Genomic DNA, 24,717 nt, shown 5'->3' with positions numbered 1-24,717 from the left:
CAGATTTTCTGGAAAACTGGTTGATTTTCCAGTAACAATATTGGTTTGTTTTAGAGTTTTCCACGTATCCTTGGAATTACTATTATTTAATTTGAATGAGAAAAATGCCTGCATTTCTCGTTTGATGGCTTCATTCATATAGTCCCGCATATATTTATAGAATTGAAGATGAATTTCTAATTTGGTCCGTTTAAACCTACGAGAGGCTTTGTTCCTAATATACAGGCTGATTCACGGTGGATGGCACATTAGACGTTTCTGGTGAACCAGACAACGGATCACTTTGAAAATTTAATGGAGGGCATATTCGGACATTCTCTAGCCAACTAAAATATTTTCGACAATGCGGTGTTGCCGCTTCTATTAGAAAGCAGTAGCAACTTTGATTTTTCAAATGGAACACTCTGTATATAATATTATTTTTGGAATCTCCAACAATTGCCCGACAACTTTTCTTGATATTTTCCTATACCTATCTGTTACCGTTTTCGAAATAAAAATTAATTTCATTTTGGTCACTTCAGAAGTTGCAAATACCTTCAAAACGATGGAACAAAACTATTCAAACGAAGTTCTTATGAATTTGTTTATTATTTTTGGACAGTGTGACAAAATTATCAGCAGAACATGTAGAAAGTTCAATGAAATGTATCTGAATCTACCGCCAATGAACCTCAAGAAATTTATACGAATTCAGAACAATTTCAATGCATTTGGATCAACTTTAAAAGCACCAAAAAACTTGCCTCGACCCGTAACTTCCGAAGGCAACCAGATTAATGTCTTAGCATATTTTCACGCATTTCCCGAGTCATCGATAAGAAGTGCTGAAGAAGATTTGGGTATAAAATATTCATCGGTTCAATGAATCTTGCGAAGACATAAAATGCATGATTATAAATTCACCAAAATTCAAGCAATGAAGCCTCAAGCCAACAGAGAGTAGAATTTTGTGAAATGTTGTTGACACGCATTCAAGAAGATCCACTTTTTTTAAATAAAATTATTTGGACTGATGAATCGAAATTTTCGAGAGAAGGGATTTTCAATAGAAAAAATCGTCATTATTGGTCCAGTGAAAATCCTCACGTCACAAAAGAAGCCGGATTTCGAAAAAAATTTAGTTTTAATGTCTTCTGCATGTTGATGGACAACAAATTGAGGTACGTGATATACGAGGAGTCATTAACATCCAGAAGCTACCTGAATATTTTGGAGAATACTGCAGACAGTTTCGTGGATAATCTGCCACTCGAAGATTATCGAAACTGTTGGTACCAACTAGACGGAGCTCCTGCACATTGCACAAGAGAAGTGAGCGCAGAACTGGATAGACTATTTGACGATCGGTAGATGAGGCGCTTGGGACCATGGAATTGGCCAGCGAGTTCACCCGATCTTGATCCATTAAATTTTTATTTGTGGGGAATGTTTAAAGAAAAAGTTTACAAAATACCCGTGCGTTCGAGAGATAAATTGTTAGAAAAGATTGCCCAAACATTTGAAGATTTGGATCCCAATGAAATCAGATCTGCCACCACGAAAGCAGTCAACACCCGCATTTTAAAGTGCTTGGAAGTGAACGGCCAGCGATTCGAACATATTTTGAAATATTCCACATGATTGTTTTACTTTTTTATAATTATTCATATCAATATTTCCAATTTCAAGTTTCTTGGTGCTTTTTTAAAGTTTATCCAAACATATTGGAATTGTTCTGAATTCGTATAAATTTCTTGAGGTTCATTGGCGGTAGATTCGGATACATTTCATTGAACTTTCTACATGTTCTGCTGATAATTTTGTCACACTGTCCAAAAATAATAAACAAATTCATAAGAACTTCGTTTGAATAGTTTTGTTCCATCGTTTTGAAGGTATTTGCAACTTCTGAAGTGATCAAAATGTCGATATTATTAGGAGAATGTCACAACGCTACTGTCAAATAGTAATCATGGCCTGCTTACCAAATACCGAATGGAAATACCATTCTGAAGGGACATTTTCACAAATAAATGTTCATAAGTCCGAAACTTGACTATTTAGGTATAGGTATGATAAACATAGAAAGAAAGCAAATTTCAGCAGCTTTCCGAATTTTCAATAATATACAGGGTGTTCCATTTAAAATAATCAAATTTCAGCAACTTTTTCAAGCAAACGAAAAAACTGGCTGACGTGTGGGAAGTGTCCAAGTATCACCTAACTCCAAACCAAATTTCGATATCATAGTACTTCTTAACTAAAAGATATCGGCATTTTTAGAAGTCATGATTTTCGAAGAAAAAAATTGAAATTAATTTTTATTTCGAAAACGGTAACAGATAGGTATAGAGAAATATCAAGAAAAGTTGTCGGGCAATTGTTGGAGATTCCAAAAATAATATTATATACAGAGTGTTTTATTTGAAAAATCGAAGTTGCTACTGCTTTCTAATAGAAGCGGCAACACCGCATTATCGAAAATATTTTAGTTGGCTAGAGAATGTCCGAATATGCCCTCCATTAAATTTTCAAAATGATCCATTGTCTGGTTCACCAGAAACGTCTAATGTGCCATCCACCGTGAATCAGCCTGTATATCATTTCCTTTACAGTATTCTCATGAAAGGTGCATACCTATCGAATGAGTTTGTTAGATTATTGACTGAGAAAGAAGTTTTTGAATCAATGTCTCCTTGATCAAAAATTCTGAAGAAGGGGATATTATACAAATCTCTCTGAAAATCACTTTCATTGAAATATTTGAAATTTCTGTATGTATAAAAAATTTGGGTCCGATTCCCACTAGATACCGGTCTCGTGAAAGTATCTATAGAAGAGGGACAAATCTCCAACCTCTCTTCGATGTTCCAGACTGTCAAGATTGCAAGTGATATTTGCGTCTTCAATTAGTCGAATGGCTCTTTTCTGGATGGAATTCAGTGCCTACAGCTTCGGATCACGAATAGGAGAATGAAAGAGCTGAAATTTTCAATGGAATGTTCAAACATTTTGGTCCTGCTCTATAACAATTTTGATAACGAAGAAGACATTGTAGATCCACCACCATCAATATCCCCTCACATCAGGATATGACAAATTTCTGACTGAAAACTACTACTTTCCTGGCTAACTCCACAACGTATAACTGGAATCGTTGATGTTTCTGAAAAATTTTTCCTGTATTGAAACCATGTTCTTCAACAGAAAGTCTAACGGAATTGCTGAGAGAGAATAAGTTTTCAATATGATCCACTAAATGAGCATTTCCCCATCCTCCGAAAGTAAACTCGATTACCTTAAACATTTCCAGTACCCTTCAATTCACTTATCCCGAACGTGGCTCGTATTAGAGTTACACCCCGGATGATACCGTTAGGTATGAGGCTGAAAACCCTACACCGAAAACCGTTATTGAAATTTACGCGAGCCGCAATTTTACCCTATTAATTATTATATACGATTATTACCTTGGTTCATGCGAAAAAGGTTCTGCATAAATATTTCTAACCCTCCGCGGTAACGGAGGCGGACGGGGGTGGTAGCTATCCATGATTTATATAGTTTTTTGGCTACTTTTCACAACACATTTTCACTACATGGGAGGTCATTGTCATGTGATTCGGCCCTGAAAAAGAAATTAATAGGAATTATTAAGGATAGGGGTTGAAGCTCTAATTTAAAAGGTTTTCGAAAATAAGACTGGAGGGTTCTTTCAGTTAATTTTCAGTTGTTATTGAATAATGATGCATACAGAGTGCATGCATGTGGGAAATGATTTTTGAGTCTACTCATCTGAAATATGTAGGTACTATAAGCAACTAAGTGTCGTCAATACCATATCAATATGTTTGTAACTTCTTCATCTCCATCAAATAAAGTTGAGCTACACTAACAATATCTTTGACTTAATATTCACCATTCAGTACAAAAATTAATCTGGCAGAGTTTTGTATTGGCAATATTCCTAATCGATGTTCGATAACAATCAAGTACATCAAGGATATCAAGTTATATCACATTCATTAAAGGATATATCAGATTAAGCGATATACAGTCTGAAACACTTTTTGATTCCCCTAACAAGATTTCGTCGAGTATATCCATCAGAAGAGAATGAGATGTGAATAATCGTTGGTAATTTATTTATATATTACACCAAGTAATAATTTTTCAACGACCTACCTCAAATTATACATCAATTGATAATTGAAAACAATATTACTAGATTCATTCGTAAATTGTTCGTATCACAATTTAAAACGTTAACTTCATTTTTGTCATTTCACCCTGTACAAAATATAATTTTTCTATGTCGCATCAAGATCTCCTATGAAGAACTCATAAGGTCAGTCACTGCCATTAATTTATTGTCAAGAATAGACGTAGGGATAGACGATTAAGACTGATTCACTTCAATTGAGTTGACCTATCAAATGTAACCATGATGTGAATTAAATTGCTAGATATTTATTTCCTTTGGAACAAATAGTGCGTCGAAGAATAATACCACCAAGTTATCTTGAGCAGTTTCGATTATATGGATTTTCTAGTTGAAATTGTCCATGTTGATATACTTGAACTCACAAAGAAATACTCCCAGGCTTATTCACTTCTTAACAATTTCTGAATCATCTTGTGATTTATGTTTCTTGTTTCATTCGTGACTGAGAACAATAATAATTTTTTGAATTTTGGTTCTCCGGTCATGAGATTTTTCAAAAAGGAATAGTTCAATTATATCACAAGTGGTTTTACAACGGTTTATATTATTGATATTGAAAAAACAAGCACTTTTTCTATTATTGAGGTTTCCTATTCAGGATGTTGACATACTAGAAAAGGGTTGTTTGCAGTAAATTCTGTGAGTCCGATCTATCTAGAAATCCACAATAATAGTTTCGACTTTTCCGTGAGTAGTTGGTTCATATATTTATTTATTTTCGTTATTGTGAATAACGAATGAAATTCATGCCTAATGAATTGATTTTTGAATTTGAAATCCTATCTCGTAATAACTGGGGTCAATTTGCCCCAGAATTTTTTTATGACAAAAACCATTGACATGAATCAATCTATGTTGTTATCTGCTCTCCCATTAGCGACCTCCCGTGTTTCCACATCTCTGCATATCTTCTATTATACGAAAAAATACTTTCCGAATATTATGTTTCTTTTCACATTTCATTTCAATATATAGAAATGGTCACATTTTATTTCAATATATATCTCAATTAGTATACCCAATTAAAACGTTTACTGGAGGTACTTCTCCGAACTCTAGATCAACACCTTCTATTTTTGTGTCAAAATTGGTTGACAATTGAGAAACATCCATGATGAATGTATTGAAAAACACTTCAGTATGAGATTGTTCATGAAATTTTGGCCCTGTCTACAAATAATATTGATGATGCATTCTCCATCATCTTTATCATACCAATTTTGCAGATCTCTTTTTTTCTCTCAAAAAATCTTTAGTAAGTTCTCATACAACATTATTTGTCACACCGATCTCTGACAGCAATGATTGTTGTGATGAATGATAAGGATCTGGACCTTGCAGTGTTGAAAAATAGACACAATTCAGGATGTTGTGGAATAGTGGTGAAACTTGGTACCTTTGACTCTATATTTGTTATTATGTCTTTTGTGAAGGAGAATATAACATTGAACAGCTAGCACGTTGGAGCTGAATCAAACAAATCAGTATTCAACTCAAAATCAAAGTCGGGGTACTAGTGCAGACATTTTGAAATGATTTTCAGTCAAAACATTGAGTAACGGAGGCTTTGCAAACATTCTCCGAAGACAAACAAAAGTCAATTCAGAGAAAGAAGATTGTTTCAATCGATGGAATAAGCTGGAACGAAGTTGGGTGTTACCTATCATTTCCTCACTAAAATATTTCATCATGAGAACTCTTCAGAGATGATATGCATGTTCATTCACCATTTCTTAGTTTCCTAACAGTTGATTAGCATTAAAGTGCGGGATGATATGTGAAACATTTCGTTTTCGGACTCAGAAGCATAAACAATAATTTTTCAAGGGAATCTGATCAACTTCAGGCCAAAACAGCATTTTTGAATTCTATAAAAATCTTTCTTCATTGTTTTGTGGTGCAATCTTTTTTGAAACAATTTTGAATAGCTACAGGTAGCAGTAATATATTTTCAAACTTCTGTATACCTCCAAAATTCATTTTTGACAGGCATTGAAGAAGCTGCTGATGTAACTGTCCAGGTGAAATCCAACGCAGTCAGTTGAGCCCACTTTAAAAAACTCTCGACATTCCTGTTGATACTCTGAGGGGCAAAACTAGCAGGAATGTCTGCAGAAATCATTGGAAATTTAATCATGTTGAGCCTTCTGTTGAAGATATGGAAGACTCAAGTAGTTCAGATAAAAAGATATCCAAAGTTTCTTGATAAAATGCATCTTTTGGATTCATTATATAGAAAAACAAGAAACAAGTACAGATTGGTTCATTCCGTTGGAAAACTTAGAAGACATACATATTGTTTGCAGTTTTTACCAGGAATGTAAAAAGTTAAACTTTCCTACGTAGATGGTTGAGTATGAAACTAGGAATTTACAAAAATCACAATAGTGATACTGAGAATGATCGAGACGTTTCGATTTTCAGTGGATAGAGATATAATTTTAACTGAAAATAATTTCCAACGAAAGTATAACACTAAAGGAGTTAAAGGACAGTCAAAAATCCATTGAGTTTTTGGGGGTAACGGTGAATCAAAAACTTAATTGAAAAGACCACATCATAGATTTCTCTACTAAGCTATCCAGCACTCTTTACTTGCTTCCTAGAATCGAATAATTTGTTTCCTTTCATGTTTCGAGAGCAGCTTACAGGTTATTTAAGTATAAGCTGTCATACGGATTGGTTTTCTGGGGATTTTCAAGTAACTGGGAAAATCTGTTTCAAATCTGTTTTTTCCATTAATCAGCTGTCGCCCCTCATACCAACGACAACTCTCAGAAGTTGAGAAACTTGTGCGAGCTAAGTAAAGGTTGTTAAATTCACCAAAAACAGTTATCAGAATCCTGTGGAAGCCAAAACGGACTGACAGCTATAGACTTCTGCTTGAAAAATTTTATATATTAACCATTGCGGCTCTATACATATTTCAATGTCTCGTCTATATAAAAACACAAAAAATACCCCTAAAGTTAATCGCAACCATGGATATCTGACCAGAAATGGCCACAATAAATTTATGCCACATCAACTGGCAATTACTCATAAAAGTTTGTTTACTGTGGCGGAAGACTTTTCAACCATCTACCATCAAATATGAGGAAATTACATATGAATAAATTCACAAAGAGTATAAAACTGCAAGTTCAAATACTTTGCGTTTTGGTTGTGTCTGTTTTGTACTGTATTCCTTCACCTTGACGATGCTGAATCTTTTGTACTAAGTGAACATTGATACATTGAATACATTGATTGATTAACGATTTTTTTTTGTGGGTTCTGGATGAATCGTAGTATTAGGCTGAGATCACTGTCGAATTTCCGAGGCAATAGCATCCCCATAATGCTGTTAGGACAGTCTGCAGCCCCTTGCAACGTTATAAAGATCACCAGAAAAGCAGCTGAGATTAGACTGAGTTCATTGAAAAATGAAGAAACTTGCTTATTGCGTATTGCGTGACGTCACATATTAGCGTGTATTATTTTTATTGTTGACTTTCTCTGAAGTGAATTCATCACCTAACTCAACTCTAACAATCAGACTAGTTAATTTGCTTCGAATCTGAATGAATTTAGTAACACAATTGGATTTATTTTTGACAGTAGTGGATTCCCATATCTGAAGGGCAGTTTTCCAGGTTTTATCTTGCCAAGAAAAGAAGGTGGCCCTCCAATTTTCCTTTCCATCATTTTTAATTGAATGCGCCTACGACCTAGTCGTTACTGACCTAGTCGGGTTTATTAGTGATGTTCTTGTTTGGCAATCCTATATCTTAGAAAACCCACGTTAAAATAGCTTTGAAACACAAGTTTCAATTGTTCAATTTTGTCAATTCAAAGTATCGTTAGTAAAATACTGCAACTTGGAGAAGTTTCACACTCATGTCATATACAATTGGACATAACATATTATTGGATATCACCTTTGTACCTTTGTACAAGTTCTGGTAGACCCTGTACACATACCGAATTCGCTTCTTTTCGAACATCGATCAGGAAAAATATTTGCCACCACTCACGCCTCTCGATCAAAAGCAAAACCCCCAAAGTTTCCCTGACACCCGGATTGATTTCCATCCTACAAATCTGAACCCTTCAGGGGTCGGCCGAACGCCCGTCGTGCTCAACTCATCTGTCACTTACCTCGAAAACGTCCACCTTTCCGCCACAAATTCACTCAACTTCTCACCGATGCCAATCTCACGGAATGGGTGCACAACAATTGAATAACGAACACCGTGTTAACATGACCCGAGACGATACCAATCGAAAAAAACAGGCGACCCGCAGAGACAGGAACACGCACGGCCCGATGTACGATCCGCTCAACAGTTTGCATCGAAGTGGGGTTGATGTCGGCTATGCGGAAAAGAGACTTGGGGGCGCGGACGGCAGAGGGATGTTGCGCAAACGCATCGGCAAGTCGAAACTCACCCCGTGTATCCACGGCGGGTCAGATGTTGCCAGGCGACAGGAGCTTTCTTTGATTTGGCGATGAAAATCGTCGATCCGGCTCGAAGGACCATTGATTGGGAATCGCTCTCGTGGCACCTGCGACTGCACCGATTGAACTTGAGTATGACGACTGCGCTTTAGAATGATGTGCCGATCAAATCAAAATGTTTGGACTTGAGGTAGAATCACGAAATGGGACGCTGATATGTTTCAACGTTTCAAGCAGAGTGATATTCTGGCTCTCTCATGGAAAGCAGCGCGTTTCATCATCGAAGGATTCACAATTCAATAGAGTTTTTACTGAATTATATTATTCTTCTTCGAAGATGGAAAGAATCTTTCGCAAATTTGGAAAAATACCGCATTTCCAAGGTTTTCTGATTGTCACTCGGAATATATTTTTTTACTTTCATGATATTCAAGTCAACTAATAATAATATTATTCATTCAATTGTTCTATTTTTTACTTATATTTTATTTCACTATTATCTCATTTCGGGTTTATTTTGCTTAATATAATTCTTCTTTTTTAGTTGTTTCAGGGATTTCAAATAATTTTTTATAGTAGACAATGGAAGTCCGAACTAATGAAATTCATCATGAAACATGGTCGATCACCTTTAAACAAAAATTGATAATACTTATTATGACCTTTCGATTTGTTAGATTTTGAGAAGATTTAGGTAAAACAAAAATTATAGTGTGTTACAATAAGATGAATCCGATGAATTTTTGTCAAATATAAAGATTAAAGGGTCTTCAATCTCCTCTCAATGGTCTCAAAACCCATGTGTTACCCTCTAGTTTCACGACTTGTTCAATATATTTTCAGCATTTTTCGGAATCGATATCTTTTGAGGACTTCTTCGAGAGTACTGAATTGTTTTTTTAATTCAAATGTCGTGTTTCTCCTCACAACGAAACCCTTTATTTGAGTTCAATAGGATTGAGTTCGCAGTGACAAAGGGACAGACGCAGAATGATAATATTAGTTTGTTTCCAAAGTTTCGTCTGTTTTGAAGGCATGTGTTTTTGTAGGTCCTTACCTCAATGAATATTTATTCTACTGTATCGTTATATATACTGCTCGATTGAGAATTATACCTTGATGCTGTTTTTTTGTTCCTAATTTATATGTTTTGACTCATCTCAGCCTATGACTGACTATATGATGCCGTTTAGCGATATTTGGCCAATTTTTCTCTGGGAATTCGAATTGAAGGCAGAAAAACTGGGCGCCCATGTGATTTTTGATAGTTCAAAAGGTATAAGGAGGGACAGAAAGTTGGAAAAGTGGGTGCCCCACAATTTGAACGATCTACAGAAGGTGTCAACCAAAACTATCCCTTTTTGGATCGCTACCCAGGCACTTCCCAAAGGCGTATATCAACCAAAGAAAGACCATGGGTTACTGTATGGTGGTCAGCGACTGTTATGATCAACTATGACGTTCTGCGACTAGGCTAATTCATCACAGCAGAGTCCTATTGCGAGGAGATCAAACAAATCCATTAGATTTATGTGATGATTGTCAGACCAATGATCACTCATGGTGCAATTGCCTGGTGGTGGTCGAAGGCTCTACAGAAACCGGCCCAGGCGAAGCTCCCTGGCTTACACAGACAGGCTTGTTTAGCCATCAGTGGTGCTATCAGTACCACATCGTCAGCAGCATAACCCCCCCCCTCTCCACATTATTCTGGAGAAAGAGGCTAGATGGACTGCATATAGACTTGTGAACTGTCTTATAAAGTACTGTTCCCGAGTAGTGAGGACTGGATCCTGCGGGTGAAGAAAATAGTTGTTGATTCACGGATGGATCAAAAACACCTTCCGGATCTGGTGCAGGTGTTTTCAGTCGCAGACCCAGGACAGAGATATCAACCTGCCTAGGAACCTATGATACTGTAGTTTCAATCGAGAATTTACGCTATTGAATTGTATGCTGAGAGATTTGAAGAATCCAACCTCATACACAAGTCAACAAAAATATTCTCGGACAGTCAAGCGGCGTTGAAACCTCTCGGCTCCTACCGAGCCATGTCTGAATTGATAGCAAATTGCCAAAAACGATTCTCCTCGATAGAAGGAGAATCACCGTCCAAAAATTAACGAATTGAGCGTTGAAGTTCTACCTCTCACACTATACTCTGCAGAACTTTCGCCAAGTGACTTCCATTTTTCAAGTACATCGATAACATCTTCATCGGTAAAACCTTCATCAATCAGGACCAGGCAATAACGGCTTTCGTCGACTTCATCGAATCCCCAGCAACCAATTTCAATGCTGTCGAAATTGATCGATTTGTGTTATCAATCAATCAATCAAAATATGCTTTATTATCAAAGAATAACATCTTGTTGACAAAGCCTGTATAAATAAAATAAATTAAATTAAATCATATGAATAACATTTAGATGAGTATTTACTTAGTATACGTAGTATACGTAGTCACCACTTTATAAAATTGAATTGTTAAAAAGCAATCAGTCACTCATTCAATATTTAAAATATAACAAACAATAGTAGGTATATGATATCAAAATGTAAAGTTGTGGTATATTTATTATTAGTCTATTATATCCCCATAATATTCTTCCAAACTATAATAGGTTCTATCGGAAAGAACTCTTTTTACAGCTTTTCTGAAGCCAGTGTTGGACTGTATATTTTTGATATAATTTGGAAGGTAGTTGTACATCTTGCAGCCGTTATATATAATGGAGTCCTTAACTAGAGTGGAATATGGTAAAGGTAGTTTGATATGGTTACTTCAGCGGGTGGCATATCTACTATCTGTAATGAAATTTTGTTTATGTTTATAAATGAGACACACTGTTTCAAGTATAAATATACACACTACCGTGAGAAGGTTATGTTGCTTGAAGTGAACTCTACATGAATCGCGAAATTTCAATTTACAGAGGTATCTCAGGGCAATTTTTTTAAAACAAAACACTTTGAAGAACATTTCCACTGCACACTTTCCTGAATGGGATACCATATCGCAAATGTGACTCTATCAAGGAGTAGTATACTGACTTTGCGATTGTGTAACCTAGTTCGTTTGCAGCAATTTTTACAGCCATGTATATTATATATCACACAATATGATTTTTGTGAAATTTGTGAATGTGTTTCCATCACCAAATGGGGATTCACATTTCTCCAGTAACGACAATCATGTCTATGCACCATCCAACATGAAAAACTTTCGTCTGAAAACATGTATTGCATAATAGTTTTGGGTTACTGGTCGCTTTCTCACCTCACAAAACTGAAGTCGACGATGAGGATCATCCTCGTTTGATTCCTGAACTAGCCCTATTTTGAAAGGATGGAATTTGTAGGCTTTCAAAAACTGTAAAACACTAATAGCTGATACACCAGATACTCTAGCTACTTGTCTGATAGATTGCCTATTATCCATTCGTGAGTGTTCTAAAACTGCAACTTCAACTCTGTCATTTCTAACAGGACGGGATACTTCATGTTTTCTGTTGTGAACAGAACCTGAAGTTCGAAACTTATCCATTAACATTTTGAGGTATTGATGGCTCACATTGTGGTCTATCCTTTCTTCAGTAGAATAAACTATGTTGGAACACAGTGAACAAGGATGAGTGAATAATAATTCGTGAAGAAATGACACTGGCCAACTATCTACTTTTTGTTATGCGACAACTAGATTCAACAACCAGTGTAGAAAAAACTTACAGAGTCGTAAATTTCGAAACGTTTACTACTAATTAAATAAATTCTACAAATCTAGAAGATCTCCGACAGAGAATTGTTCGGGAATTCCGATTCCTGACTTCGGACTTCTTCAGTAATATAAGGAACGCTTTCGAAAGTGGACTGTATTATTGTATTCGTTATTGTCATAAGGAACACGTTGTGAAATATGATAGGGGATCAATGAGTTTTTTGGCAGCAGAACCATTCCATAGACTTCAGTTCATCACGGTTAGTTAGACAAGTTAACAAAAACAGGCATCTAGATGCCTACGAGAGTGTAGAAATAAGTAAGTGTACTAATATTATAAAAAACGATGGTGGACCAATACCTAATAGTATGCTATATAGCATGTTGAGATGATATTTCAATATTCAGATTCACCTGACTATTACATAAGGACACATTGTAAAATTAATTCAAGACTAGCAGATAAGGCAACATTGTGAAATTTATTTAAGACACTCAAGACGCAGGTCTCTATGTTATAAATAAGGATAACATTGTGCGTATATTTAGTTTAATCTTCCTCTCGAAAATGATCACTTGGTGATTGAAAAATGTGTCGAGGTGTTGAAATGACGATTTGGTGTTGGAAGAAACTCCTGTAATATTCATTACTGCACCAAAGGTACCAAACAGTACATCACAAATTTTAAATTGAGTTATATTCTATCTCAAAATGAACAAAGTAATTGTAAAGCTCATGTTTCAACTTCGTAACACATCTGTTGAATTCAACAAAGTAAGAACTATTTCAATTTGTTCAATGAAAAAATTATTGGAACACTTCCATGTCCGAACAAAATACTGTTCCAAAATGAATGTTTCAGTTCATCACTAAAATCCTTAGATGATGTTGGACTGGTTGAGCTACGAATTCCGGAGTTACAATTCATATATTCTAGAGGACCAGAGGTTTTTGACATATTCATTAAATTTAAGACCGTTGTCAATGTTTAGTCCCAAAAATTTAGAAAACACACTGTTTTCAACAATCTGGTGGTTGAAGTGCACTGATTCAAAGTGGGGCTTATTTCGAATAAATCGAATGCGTTTTTACTGAGGTATTACATTTAAGACGGGCAAAACTTCTGAAACAACCTAATATTTCATTTCTGTACCATCTTTTCGATGTTGAAAAAATTCTCGTTTCCCACAAGTGAGAGACTTTGTTCAAAATATGGACAACACTAACTTGGCTCTAACAGTGAAAGCTCACGATTTGAACCGTTCGTTATATACAAACGATTCCGGAACAATCCAGGAACGGCGCTTCAAAGACTCCTGGCAACATCGCTCATGCCGCATATCTATCCCGAACGACTGTCCTACCTGCATCACTGAGAATGATACTTCAATCCGAAATCCAATTCAAAGAGAGGTTTTATCGAAACGGTACTTTAACATGCGATGATGATAAACTAACTAAATGGTTTCGATTAATTTCAGCCGCTCCAGAGCAACGGGAATGCATTCAGGGCAGTTAGCGCTAATGTTGTTTGCTCACATATGCGTTTCTAGTAGCAACTCCACACAAACAGAATTGGACTGGATTTTGATTGTTTCAAGTGATGTTTCTTGATTGTCTTGAATCGATTTGTGCCTTGCTTTCAATGGGGCACTTCTTAATAACACGCTCATGATCGAGGTTATCTAGTGAATATTCTGGTTCCTATGAACAACAATATCCAATGGATGTCCTTGGAAAGTCCTTCAATTCGCAACACAAACATGGGCGTTGAATAAACGTTCATAAATACAATACAAAAAATATTAATGAATACATATACAAAACACATAAACTCACAAATACACGAATACACAAATATAAAATATAAATACAGAAAAATAGCATTTGTCTTTCCTATGGTGTGAAAAAATTCGACTATACAGGGTGTCCCTGGACTTCCTCTTTTCCTCTCGGGAATGTATAGATGGGGTCAAAATATCACCAGTACTTCATATAACTTTTTTTCCTAAAAGTCTTCGTAACCAAGTTACGGGCCCTCGAAGTTACAAAATGAAAAATGTTTTTCTTTGATAACTTTTCAAGTGAATATTCAAAATCATCCAAATTTTGGTAATTGACTAAACAAATGAATTCCGTCGATGAGCTTTCATGCAGGAGTCAGTTGTTCTGCTACAAAGTCAGGAACGGACTACCCCCGATGGTCCACACCCCAAAACTTTGAAATGGCAGATATTTTTCAATATTTTTCAACAAATTAAGGTTACTTGGACAATTTCATGAATAAAAGTACTCGTGTGGAAAGTCGATCGGAGCAACGAGTCTTGATAAAAATGTAGTTTCACTCGACGACATCAAACCCGCTCGTCCACCATTATTTGAAATGAATAATTATCAAAGCAGAAATAATAATGATAACGTTAATTCAACAACATTTATAACAGGAATAATACAAAGTATGCTAAAATGAAGTCGTAAACAAAAAGTATAGTACCTATATGGAAGTTTAAGTCACAATTGTGATAGCAGATATTTTTTCAAAAGAAATATCAAGTTCTGTAGATTCGTGGTGTTTTTAAACTAACAAGCTACTCTACTATGAAATATCGAATTCAATCCATATTTTGTATGTACATAATACGTGTGGAATAATCACGTTTCGTGTTGATCAGTTATCTGAATCTCATGAAACTCAACATTCGAATGTTTCAAATTCTTCTTCACAGCTAAACTGTTGAGGAGTTTCACTGATAATTATAATTTTATGGGAGAAATTCTTTAACACGAATCTAAATTTAGCTGAAAAAACGCACATCGGAAAAAATATTTACTATACTAATAAAAAGCAAACGAATGAACTACAAAAACGGCTGCACATGATGAGGTGAAAAATATCCAGGGAATAATTATGTTCCATTTCTTACACAGATGTTGACAAAAAAACCTTTTAGAAAGTTTTGATAAAAAATGAGAAACTGGAATGCGATTTTGTTTTGTTGAGTGGTGCGTTGTCATATGACTATCATTGTATTGTCAATATTCTATAGGATATTTTGAATTTTTTTGATATGGCCGAACAGTTTACATTCAATGAATATGCAGATATGCATGTATTTTATGGACGAGCATTTTGTAATGCTGCAGAAGCTCGTCGTCTGTATTCCGAGCATTTTCCCAATCAAACGGTACCGTCAAGAGAAACATTCGAGCGTGTCGATCGCAGCTTGAGGGAGACAGGTATGTAATAATTGATAATTAATTTGAGCACGTTGTTTTATTTCGAAATTATTGTAGGTACAGTTTTGCCAAAACGAGGTGGTGAGGGCGCTCCTAGGACTGTACGTACCGTTGTATTGGAGGAAAATATTTTGGAAGCCGTCGCTGATGATCCTTCAATGAGCATCAGAAATCTATCAGAACAGTTCCATACATCCAAGTCCACTATTCATAGAATAATTAGGGAACAACTGCTCCACCCATTTCACATCCAGAAGGTACATGCCATGACACCTCAAGATTTTCCAGCACGAGTGGAATATGCCAATTTGTTCATGGATAGGCAAAGAGAGGATATGACCGAAGAAAATCCCCATGGGATATTGCAAACCAAACACCAACGGAAATTCAACGTGAATGTTTGGGCTGGTATCATAGGAAACCATCTTATAGGACCATTCGTTCTACAGGACCGATTGAATGGAGAACGTTATTTGGAGTTCATTCAGAACAATTTGAATGGACTTTTGGAACATGTTCCATTGCAAACCCGAAGAGATATGTGGTTTATGCATAATGGCGCTCCTCCTCATTTTAGTTTGATTGTGCGTGACCATCTGAACCATATTTTCCACAATAGATGGATTGGTAGAGGTGGGCCATATTCATGGCCATCGCGGTCTCCGGATTTAAATCCATTGGATTTCTTTCTGTGGGGGCATCTAAAAAGCCTCGTTTACGCTACACCTATTCACACAAGAGATGCATTGTTGAATAGAATAACATTACATTGTGAAGCCATACGAAACGACCCCGGAATGCTATTTCAAGTACAGAGAGGGTGTCTTCGCAGACTAAGAAAATGTATAGAGAGAGAAGGTGGTCATATCGAGCAGTTTCTGTAGCGGATTTTTCATTTCTGTTTGCTCTTGAGGCTCTTGAGTTTCGTTAGTTAAACGTGTTTGCATTATAAAAATTCGTTATGAACATTTTACCTATCATTTCCATTTTCCTTAAAAACTAATATTTTCGAATGATGGTAGACATCTCAGGATAAATGTTGTTGAATTAACGTTATCATTATTATTTCTGCTTCGATAATTATTCATTTCAAATAATAGTGGACGAGCGGGTTTGATGTCGTCGAGTGAAACTACATTTTTATCAAGACTCGTTGCTCCGATCGACTTTCCACACGAGTATTTTTATTCATAAAATTGTCCAAGTAACCTTAATTTGTTGAAAAATATTGAAAAATATCTGTCATTTCAAAGTTTTGGGGTGTGGACCATCGGGGGTAGTCCGTTCCTGACTTTGTAGCGAAACAACTGACTCCTGCATGAAAGCTCATCGAAGGAATTCATTCGTTTAGTCAATTACCAAAATTTGGATGATTTTGAATATTCACTTGAAAAGTTATCAAAGAAAAACATTTTTCATTTTGTAACTTCGATGGCCCGTTACTTGGTAACGAAGGATTTTAGGAAAAAAAGTTATATGAAGTTCTGGTGATATTTTGACCCCATCTATACATTCCCGAAAGGAAAAGAGGAAGTCCAGGGACACCCTGTATATTCCCCAAGTTCGAGGAGTCAGGTTGGTTACCGGTTGCTAAAACCTGGCAGCTCCACCTACTCGTCAATTCACATAAATTCCTTATTTACAAAAAGCCAAGATATATTTATGAAAGATATAAAACTTTTAAATCTCAGAATAATTCGAGGACACGAAACCGTCACGAAACTCTAGACAGCCTGTTTTTCTGGTAGTTTCATTTACAACTCTATCAAACAATATACTGTCCTGCCCAGTGAATTTAGACTCTACTTCGTAAATAATTACAAGAAAAAGTTGAAAACATATCTGAAGTCTTCTGGATAGATAATATATCATGTTATGCCTTGCTCATATGGTTTTCCCTTTGTCTCACTTTTGTGTATGTTCTGCTATATAATTAACCTCATTTAGGCTAGATAGATTTTGAATATTCACTTTGAACTACCCGCTTATTAATGTATACTACATAATAATAATTATTATAATATGTTATTTATTGAACATCCAAATACAAATGAGAAGTACAAATTGAAAGTTCAAATAGATAACGAGATGCTTGATAAGTGAGTGGATACTTGTTTCGAGTTGAGTTACAAATTTGTTGTGAATGGGCATTGTCTGAATCTCACATAAACTTTCACCAAACATAATTCAGAACCAAACCTATTAAAAACAGTTAAATTTTTTTTTGCAAGCTGTTACATACGTCGATGCAGGTAATTGATAATTTCTTGACTTCGAAATTCCATAGTCGCAAGTTTTATTTTATTGATCTAACTTTTCAGTTATCTCTCTAAAACCATCAAGAGGGTGGAACTAATGTGTTTATAGTTCGATATTCTTTCATTAGTTCGGACTTTTATTGTCTGATATTATATAAAATGATCAGAAATTCCTGAAAGAACTAAAAAAGAAGAAATCAAAAATTAAAGAAGACGAATAAAAAAGAAAAGCTGAGAAAAAAAAACAATTATATTAGGCAAAAAACCTAAAATGAAATAGTAGTGAAATAAAATGCAAGTAAAAATGGAACAAATTGAGCAAAAAATAAATAAAATAAAATTAAAAAGTTGAGAGATTTCAAGCCAAGTTAATCCACGACGTTTATATTGTTAGTATCTACAATCGTCTTCAGGTGATGACTGGCGATATTCCTTTGCCTGAATTGTTCGTTGACATTCAGACCAATATTTATGAGGACACTGGACTTGGAAGTAACACTTAATGGCCTCCAGGGTTACCAGATTCATCACCTCTCGATTGATCTCTATGAAAACACCATCTAATGAATACGACCTTTGCTTTTAGGAGATTTTTTCTGAAGGATTGTTGGGGAGTGTCCTAGAATCACCCGAGAAATATATTCATTAAACTAAGAAAGTAGCTTTTAAATTTAAATTTTGAAATGTGAGATTTAACAAAACAATCAGGGGTAATTTATGAATGTTCACAAAATATCAATTCTGATAGTGTGGAACAGTCACATATACTGTGTGCCTCAAAAATGTTGATGCTGTTCCAGATACTAACAGAATCGTTTCAGTTTGTTCACTCTGTATAAATACAGAAGAATCTACCCACATAACAAATGGAAACTTGTGTGAATCGAAACAAATTGTGCCATTTTGAGGCTAACTACATGGTTTCCGAAGAAATATCAATATTATCAGTGTACTGTAGGCATGTACATAGGTACAAGTCAGTAAATTTCAACTCAATGCCGAAGAAACGATAACATTGAATTTTTAGTGCTTCTGACTGACTGAAAACATTGTCGCGTGCCCTAAAACCTTGTCACCACATAAATATATAATCATCAACGTCTTCGTAAACAGACATCTATTTTTACCGAAGTAACTTTTTGACGCCAGAATTTCTACAACTTCATAAATATTAAAAAAAAGATGGGATTTGTGATGAGAGGATGCTTTTAGTTCAATCCAAACTAATTTTTCTCGAGTTTGAAAGGGAAAGACAATTTCGTAGACTAGTTGAAAGAGAGGTATATTTTCAGAAACAATACTAGAATGATAATCGCTGCTTTTTCGTGAATGTAGGAGGAAACATGGCGAAAAACATAAAAAAAAATGAATTTTACTAGTTCGGACTTCCATTGTCTACTATATAAAATGATTTGAAATCCCTGAAACAACTAAAAAAGAAGAATTGAAAATGAATAGCTGAAAATAACAATTATATTAACCAAAATAAACCTGAAGTGAAACAATAGTGAAATAAAATACAAGTAAAAATAGAACAATTGAATAAATAAAAATGGAGAAATGAAAAAAGCAAATAAAATTAAAAAGTGGAGAGATTCCAAGTCACGTTAGTTCACGACGTTTCGATTGTTAGTATCTACAATCGTCTTCGGGTGATGACTGGACTGATTCCTTCGAGGGATGACTATTTATAGGTCGTTCGAGTACTTTCACTTATCTCCGCTTTCCATTTTCCGCTTCACTGGTTCCGTGGGAGATGACCGTTTTGGCGGGAGTTGTCCATTTTTCACTTGATGATGGCTTGGCTGAAGTGGACAACATGTATGCGGCTTCCTTGAATTTTCTCCTGAACCAATGTTCCTCTCTGTGCAAGATCTCAACTTGGGACCACTCGATGTTGTGTTGATGGGTCCAAACATGGTCTGCTATTCCTGATTTGCTGGTTTCCCTTCGCTGTGTGTGTTTCTTGTGCTCGGCAATGCGAACATTCAATGGCCTCATAGTTTCACCAATATAGGATTTTCCGCACTCACATGGTATTCGGTAAATGCAATTCTTGAAATCGCAGTCCGCGTTTGGTGGCCTGATTTTTGTGAGGCTGCTACGGATAGTGTTACCGGATCTGGAGCAGGTTCTGATGTTGTACTTGGAACCAATTCTTCTTATCCTCTCCGATAATCCTCTGATGTAGGGAAGTGCAAGCAAGTACATCAGAGGATTATCGGAGAGGATGAGAAGAATTGGTTCTAAGCAGCCTCACGAAAACCAGGCCACCAACCGCGGACTGCGATTCCAAGAATTGCATTTACCGGATACCCTGTGAGTGCGGAAAATCCTATATTGGTGAAATTAAGAGGCCATTAAATGTTCGCATAGCCGTGCACAAAAAACACACACTGCGAGGGGAAACCAGCAAATCAGGAATAGCAGACCATGTTTGGGCCCATCAACACAACATCGAGTGGTCCCAAGTTGAGATCTTGCACAGAGAGGAACATTGGTTTAGGAGAAAATTCAAGAAAGCCGTATACATGTTGTCCAACAACGTATGTAGCCAAGCCAGCGTAGAAATACGCAACATTTGGAAACCCATCATCAAGCGAAAAATGGACAACTCCCGCCAAAACGGTCATCTCCCACGGAACCAGTGAAGTGCAAAATGGAAATCGGGGATAAGTGAAAGTACTCGAACGACCTATAAATAGTTATCTCTCGGAGGAATCAGTCCAGTCATCACCCGAAGACGATCTGACGATCACGAAACGTCGTGAACTAACGTGACTTGGAATCTCTCCACTTTTTAATTTTATTTTCTTTTTTCATTTCTTCATTTTTATTTATACAATTGTTCTATTTATACTTGTATTCTATTTCACTATTGTTTCACTTCAGGTTTATTTTGGTTAATATAATTGTTATTTTCAGCTATACATTTTCAATTCTTCTTTTTTAGTTGTTTCAGGGATTTCAAATCATTTTAAATAGTAGACAATGGAAGTCCGAACTAGTGAAATTCATCATGAAACATTGTTAATCACCTTCAAACAAATAAAAAAAAATCCCATTTACAAAAATAAGAAAAACATAAGGAATAATTCAGTTTTTCTCACACCTATAAGTATGAATGAGATAAGGAATACTATAAATGAATTGAAGAGTAATAAATCGCCTGGACACGATGGCATCAAATTCGAAATTCCCAAGATTATTAATAATAATAATAATAATAATAATTTATTTAGCCACTGGGGTACAATATGTACATATGGTATGTCAACAGGTACTATTTATACTAAACATATACATTTAAAATATAGCAAGTAAGTAAGATATAAAGTTTACAATCTCAATGAGAGTTTGTTAGTATACTAAACAAAATAAAACTCAGCTGAAGTTGCCATCCAGATACCCTTGTACATTATAAAAACATTTTTCAATAAAAAATTCCTTAGTACTTTTATAAAAAATATTGTCTGATTTGAAGTTTTTTAAAAAATTGGGTAGTTTATTATAAAACGTAATAGCACTATACTGGGGAGAGTTTTCAAATTTAGATGTGGTGTGGGCTGGTATCCTCAATAAGCTACCATGCCGCGTGTTATGATTGTGGGATGATGCATTGGTTGCAAAAGTGGACAGATTTTTTCCCGCAAAATTAACACATTTGAACAGATAAATTGATGGTGCCTGATGGTGATGATTACTGAGTTCTTTAGCAGTCAGTGGGCAAACTTGAAGACTGGCTACAAATCAGATTATTTAGGCCAGTCTCAACTCCCTACACAGTAGGTTAATGGACTGACACCTATCAGAAAACAACTACTCCCCTGGCTAATACCACGAAGGGCGTTGGATTATATCCGACAGGTGTCAGTGCAGGATTCTTCACAGAAGTTATTCCTGCATATGCTGTTGGCAATACAACTGCCGCAATAGATTTTCAATTATTGGAACACACTTGCAGACCGGTTTCGGGCTGTTTGGCCACTCGTCAGTGCAAGGTAGTGTCTATCGTCAACATAAAGTCGATGATTTCCGATAATTGAAAATCGAATTCTGTCAGAGTATCATTCCTCGAACTAAGCTAAAGCATACAACAAACAACAGGTTTGTCGTCGCCCCATCTGCCTTTGAAAGAGGTAACTAGCTCAGTTTGAATTTTTTTTTATAATCCTAACAAATATAGATATGCGAGAGTATATTTTCATTTTCATTATATTTTGATATCTATATATTTTAGACAAATGCGTTTATATCTGTGACACTAATCTTTTTTTTTCTATTTTTTTCAATATTGAGTTATACTTGAATGTACTTCCACGAATTTATAAACCTGTGATAATCTTTTGTTATCTTTTGTTGTATTTTAGTTATATATTCATACCTTTCTGACTTAAGTTTTCATATGTTCAATTCGGAAACTTCACTAAATCTATCTAACTATCTATTATATGTTTTAAGCATGTGCTGAAAAAAAAAAACTGATTCATTTTCTATGAATAAATCGATTGGAAATCAGATCAAATTTTCCAAATCCAATTGTAAACTGTCTACTTTATCGGCACATCAATGTTTTATTTTTGAATGAAACAGCTATTTGTTATCACCAATAAAGATATATGGAAAGATATAATCTACCATTCGAATAAAACGTTAGTGATTTCCTTGAATAAACCTCGCAGGTACCAACAAATACACAAATCGGAATGAGTGTTTATATGGAATGGTATATTGCCAGGTGGATGACAATTCAGTAGCCATTAACCTACTTTCCACCCCAAAATGTAAATGCGCAACCGATTTCAATTCAATTCGTTTCAATAAAACCCACTTCGAGGAAAATAAAAATTCAATCAATTAAAGTGCGACCTTATTACATGGAATGTATTTCAATCATGTCCAACCACTGTAATTTTTTATTTCGACGTTCTTCATGATTGGTTTAATTGAATTTGTTTCAGAAAATTATATTCACGAAATCCAAACCAGTTTGTGGAATATATTTAGGAATAGAGAAAACTAGAATTTGTAGTCTTTTTTTTTTGGCCGTCGGACGCATAGTCCATAATAGCCAGCAACTAAACTTTAGTTTTGCTCTCAACTTTTCGAAAACAAGGAAACGGGTTTTAGGATATTACTTTTCACAACCAGGGGTCGATCAGGGGGACTTTGCACAGAAAAGGTAGACCACGAAAAGAAAGGATTTTGAGAATGGGAACATGAATACATAAAATAATACCACCGTTAAATATACTGCACTTACTGGCACTGAACAAACCACAAGTAATAGACGCTATGATGAAATTCGTGAATGATTGTAACCTGAAGTTGTGAAGGATACTTGATGTGAATTCTTGTACAGTCTTCAATTATGAAAAACTCGTCATGTGTTGAAAATCTGTTTAGATTCGTTCGAAATCAGTTTTTCCATTAACCAGCCGTCTCTCCCCTACAAGCGACAACCCTCATGAGTCGAAACTTGTGCGAGCGAAGGACTAACGAGGTCTTACCTTTTAACGTGTATGCAAAACTGGAAGAAAATGAAAATTTGAGGCGAAAGTTTTATAGTGACATTCAGGTTTTGAAAACGAAAAAAATTGTTTTCCAAAATGTCATTGGGCAACTAAAAAAACAAGACGACTGAGAAGATTCGGTTTCATAGACCAGATAAGTGAAAAATGCTTGAAATGCCAAAGAATTTTAGTCGCTTATGATAATTGAGGAATGAGAAACTGTGAAATGTGTCCTATGATATGTCTGTCGTAGGATTTTTTCTAAGGATTGAACACAAGCACTACAGAAAAATCCTTAAGGCGCTTTACATTGGATTCGAATCGCTGGAGATTAAATCCATTTGGAGAAACGTTCTCAGAAATTTTATTTCACATGAACGCAGTCCTTCAAATAAGAAGTGTTGAACAGTGAAGTACGAGGTGTACTGAGATGAACCTCAAAACGATGAGCAGCCACAGTCCGTCGCCTATTTCTGATATGTACCGCTCTGGAATCAAATGTGCCAAATCACAAGAGACAAATCCCTAACCTTTCTTCGGTGTTCCGGACTGTCAAGGTTGCAAGTGATGTTCGCGTCTCCGATCAGGCGGATGGCTCTTTTTTGAATGGAATCCAGCAGCTTGAGGGTATGATTTGGGGTCGAGCTCCATACATGAAAATAATTCTCCAGAGAAGGTCTTGCTACCTCACAAACCACAAGAGGAGACTAAATCATCTGTGGGTAACAAATGAGACAGATGGGTATCCGTGGCAAAGCTAAACAGTGGAGACGGGTGTGGGTTAACCAAATTAGCAAATTTCAAATAGATCTTAATAGGGGCCAGGTAAATTTAATCCTCCAGATACCCTAAGTGACTTAAAATACCAATAACTTACCAATTAATATTGAAAATAAAAGATACAAAAAGATAAAAACAATGCGATATTCAACTACTTCGCGATGTTCAAATGTCAATACAAGAGGTTATTGAGCGCGGTGTATATAACCACAAATTCAATCAGCCATAAATTATGGTAGTAACGACGCTTAAAAGAAAACTACAATACGTCAAGTAAAACTACCATGAAAATTGAGTAGGTGTGGGCGAAATCGTGAATACTACTATTGAAAAGTAAGACAATCTTGTTTGCGTCGCGTGAGCTCAGGCGTCGGCGCATCGGTGTCAACAAGCAATTGTAAAAGGAAGAAAACACCTCAATTTGCGTTTTACAAATGGAACCAAACACGTTGCCAACTAGCGGTGAATTCAGCTAGAAAGGCAATCACTATATCAAAAAGGTAACAATAAACAAAAGGGCAAACAATTATTTAAATAACTCAGTATTACACAAATATTCAAA

General features: G+C 35.7%; 1 protein-coding gene across 3 annotated transcripts in view; it reads right to left on the bottom strand.

The window, feature by feature from the left end:
* Positions 1 to 24,717, bottom strand: part of Ten-a (Teneurin-a transmembrane protein) — a 928,723-nt gene that overhangs the window by 212,443 nt on the left and 691,563 nt on the right. Inside the window, exons 1-2 of one of the 3 annotated variants that reach the window (XM_074176155.1) lie at positions 8,348 to 8,533; positions 3,453 to 3,610 (exon numbers count right to left, since the gene is read on the bottom strand). The exons of the other annotated variants lie outside the window; for them this stretch is intronic. Coding sequence (XP_074032256.1) covers positions 3,453 to 3,535 — 83 coding nt within the window. The 5' untranslated portion in view covers positions 3,536 to 3,610; positions 8,348 to 8,533. Of the gene's footprint in view, positions 1 to 3,452; positions 3,611 to 8,347; positions 8,534 to 24,717 lie in introns of those variants that run through there. 3 annotated transcript variants of the gene reach the window in all.

This window comes from Leptinotarsa decemlineata, unplaced genomic scaffold (genome assembly GCF_025532065.1).
Source record: "Leptinotarsa decemlineata unplaced genomic scaffold, Ldec_3_MD MMD2_tig00001621_RagTag_RagTag, whole genome shotgun sequence".
NCBI classification, from domain to species: Eukaryota; Metazoa; Arthropoda; class Insecta; order Coleoptera; family Chrysomelidae; genus Leptinotarsa; species Leptinotarsa decemlineata.
This window is presented reverse-complemented; position numbering and strand designations above follow the sequence as displayed.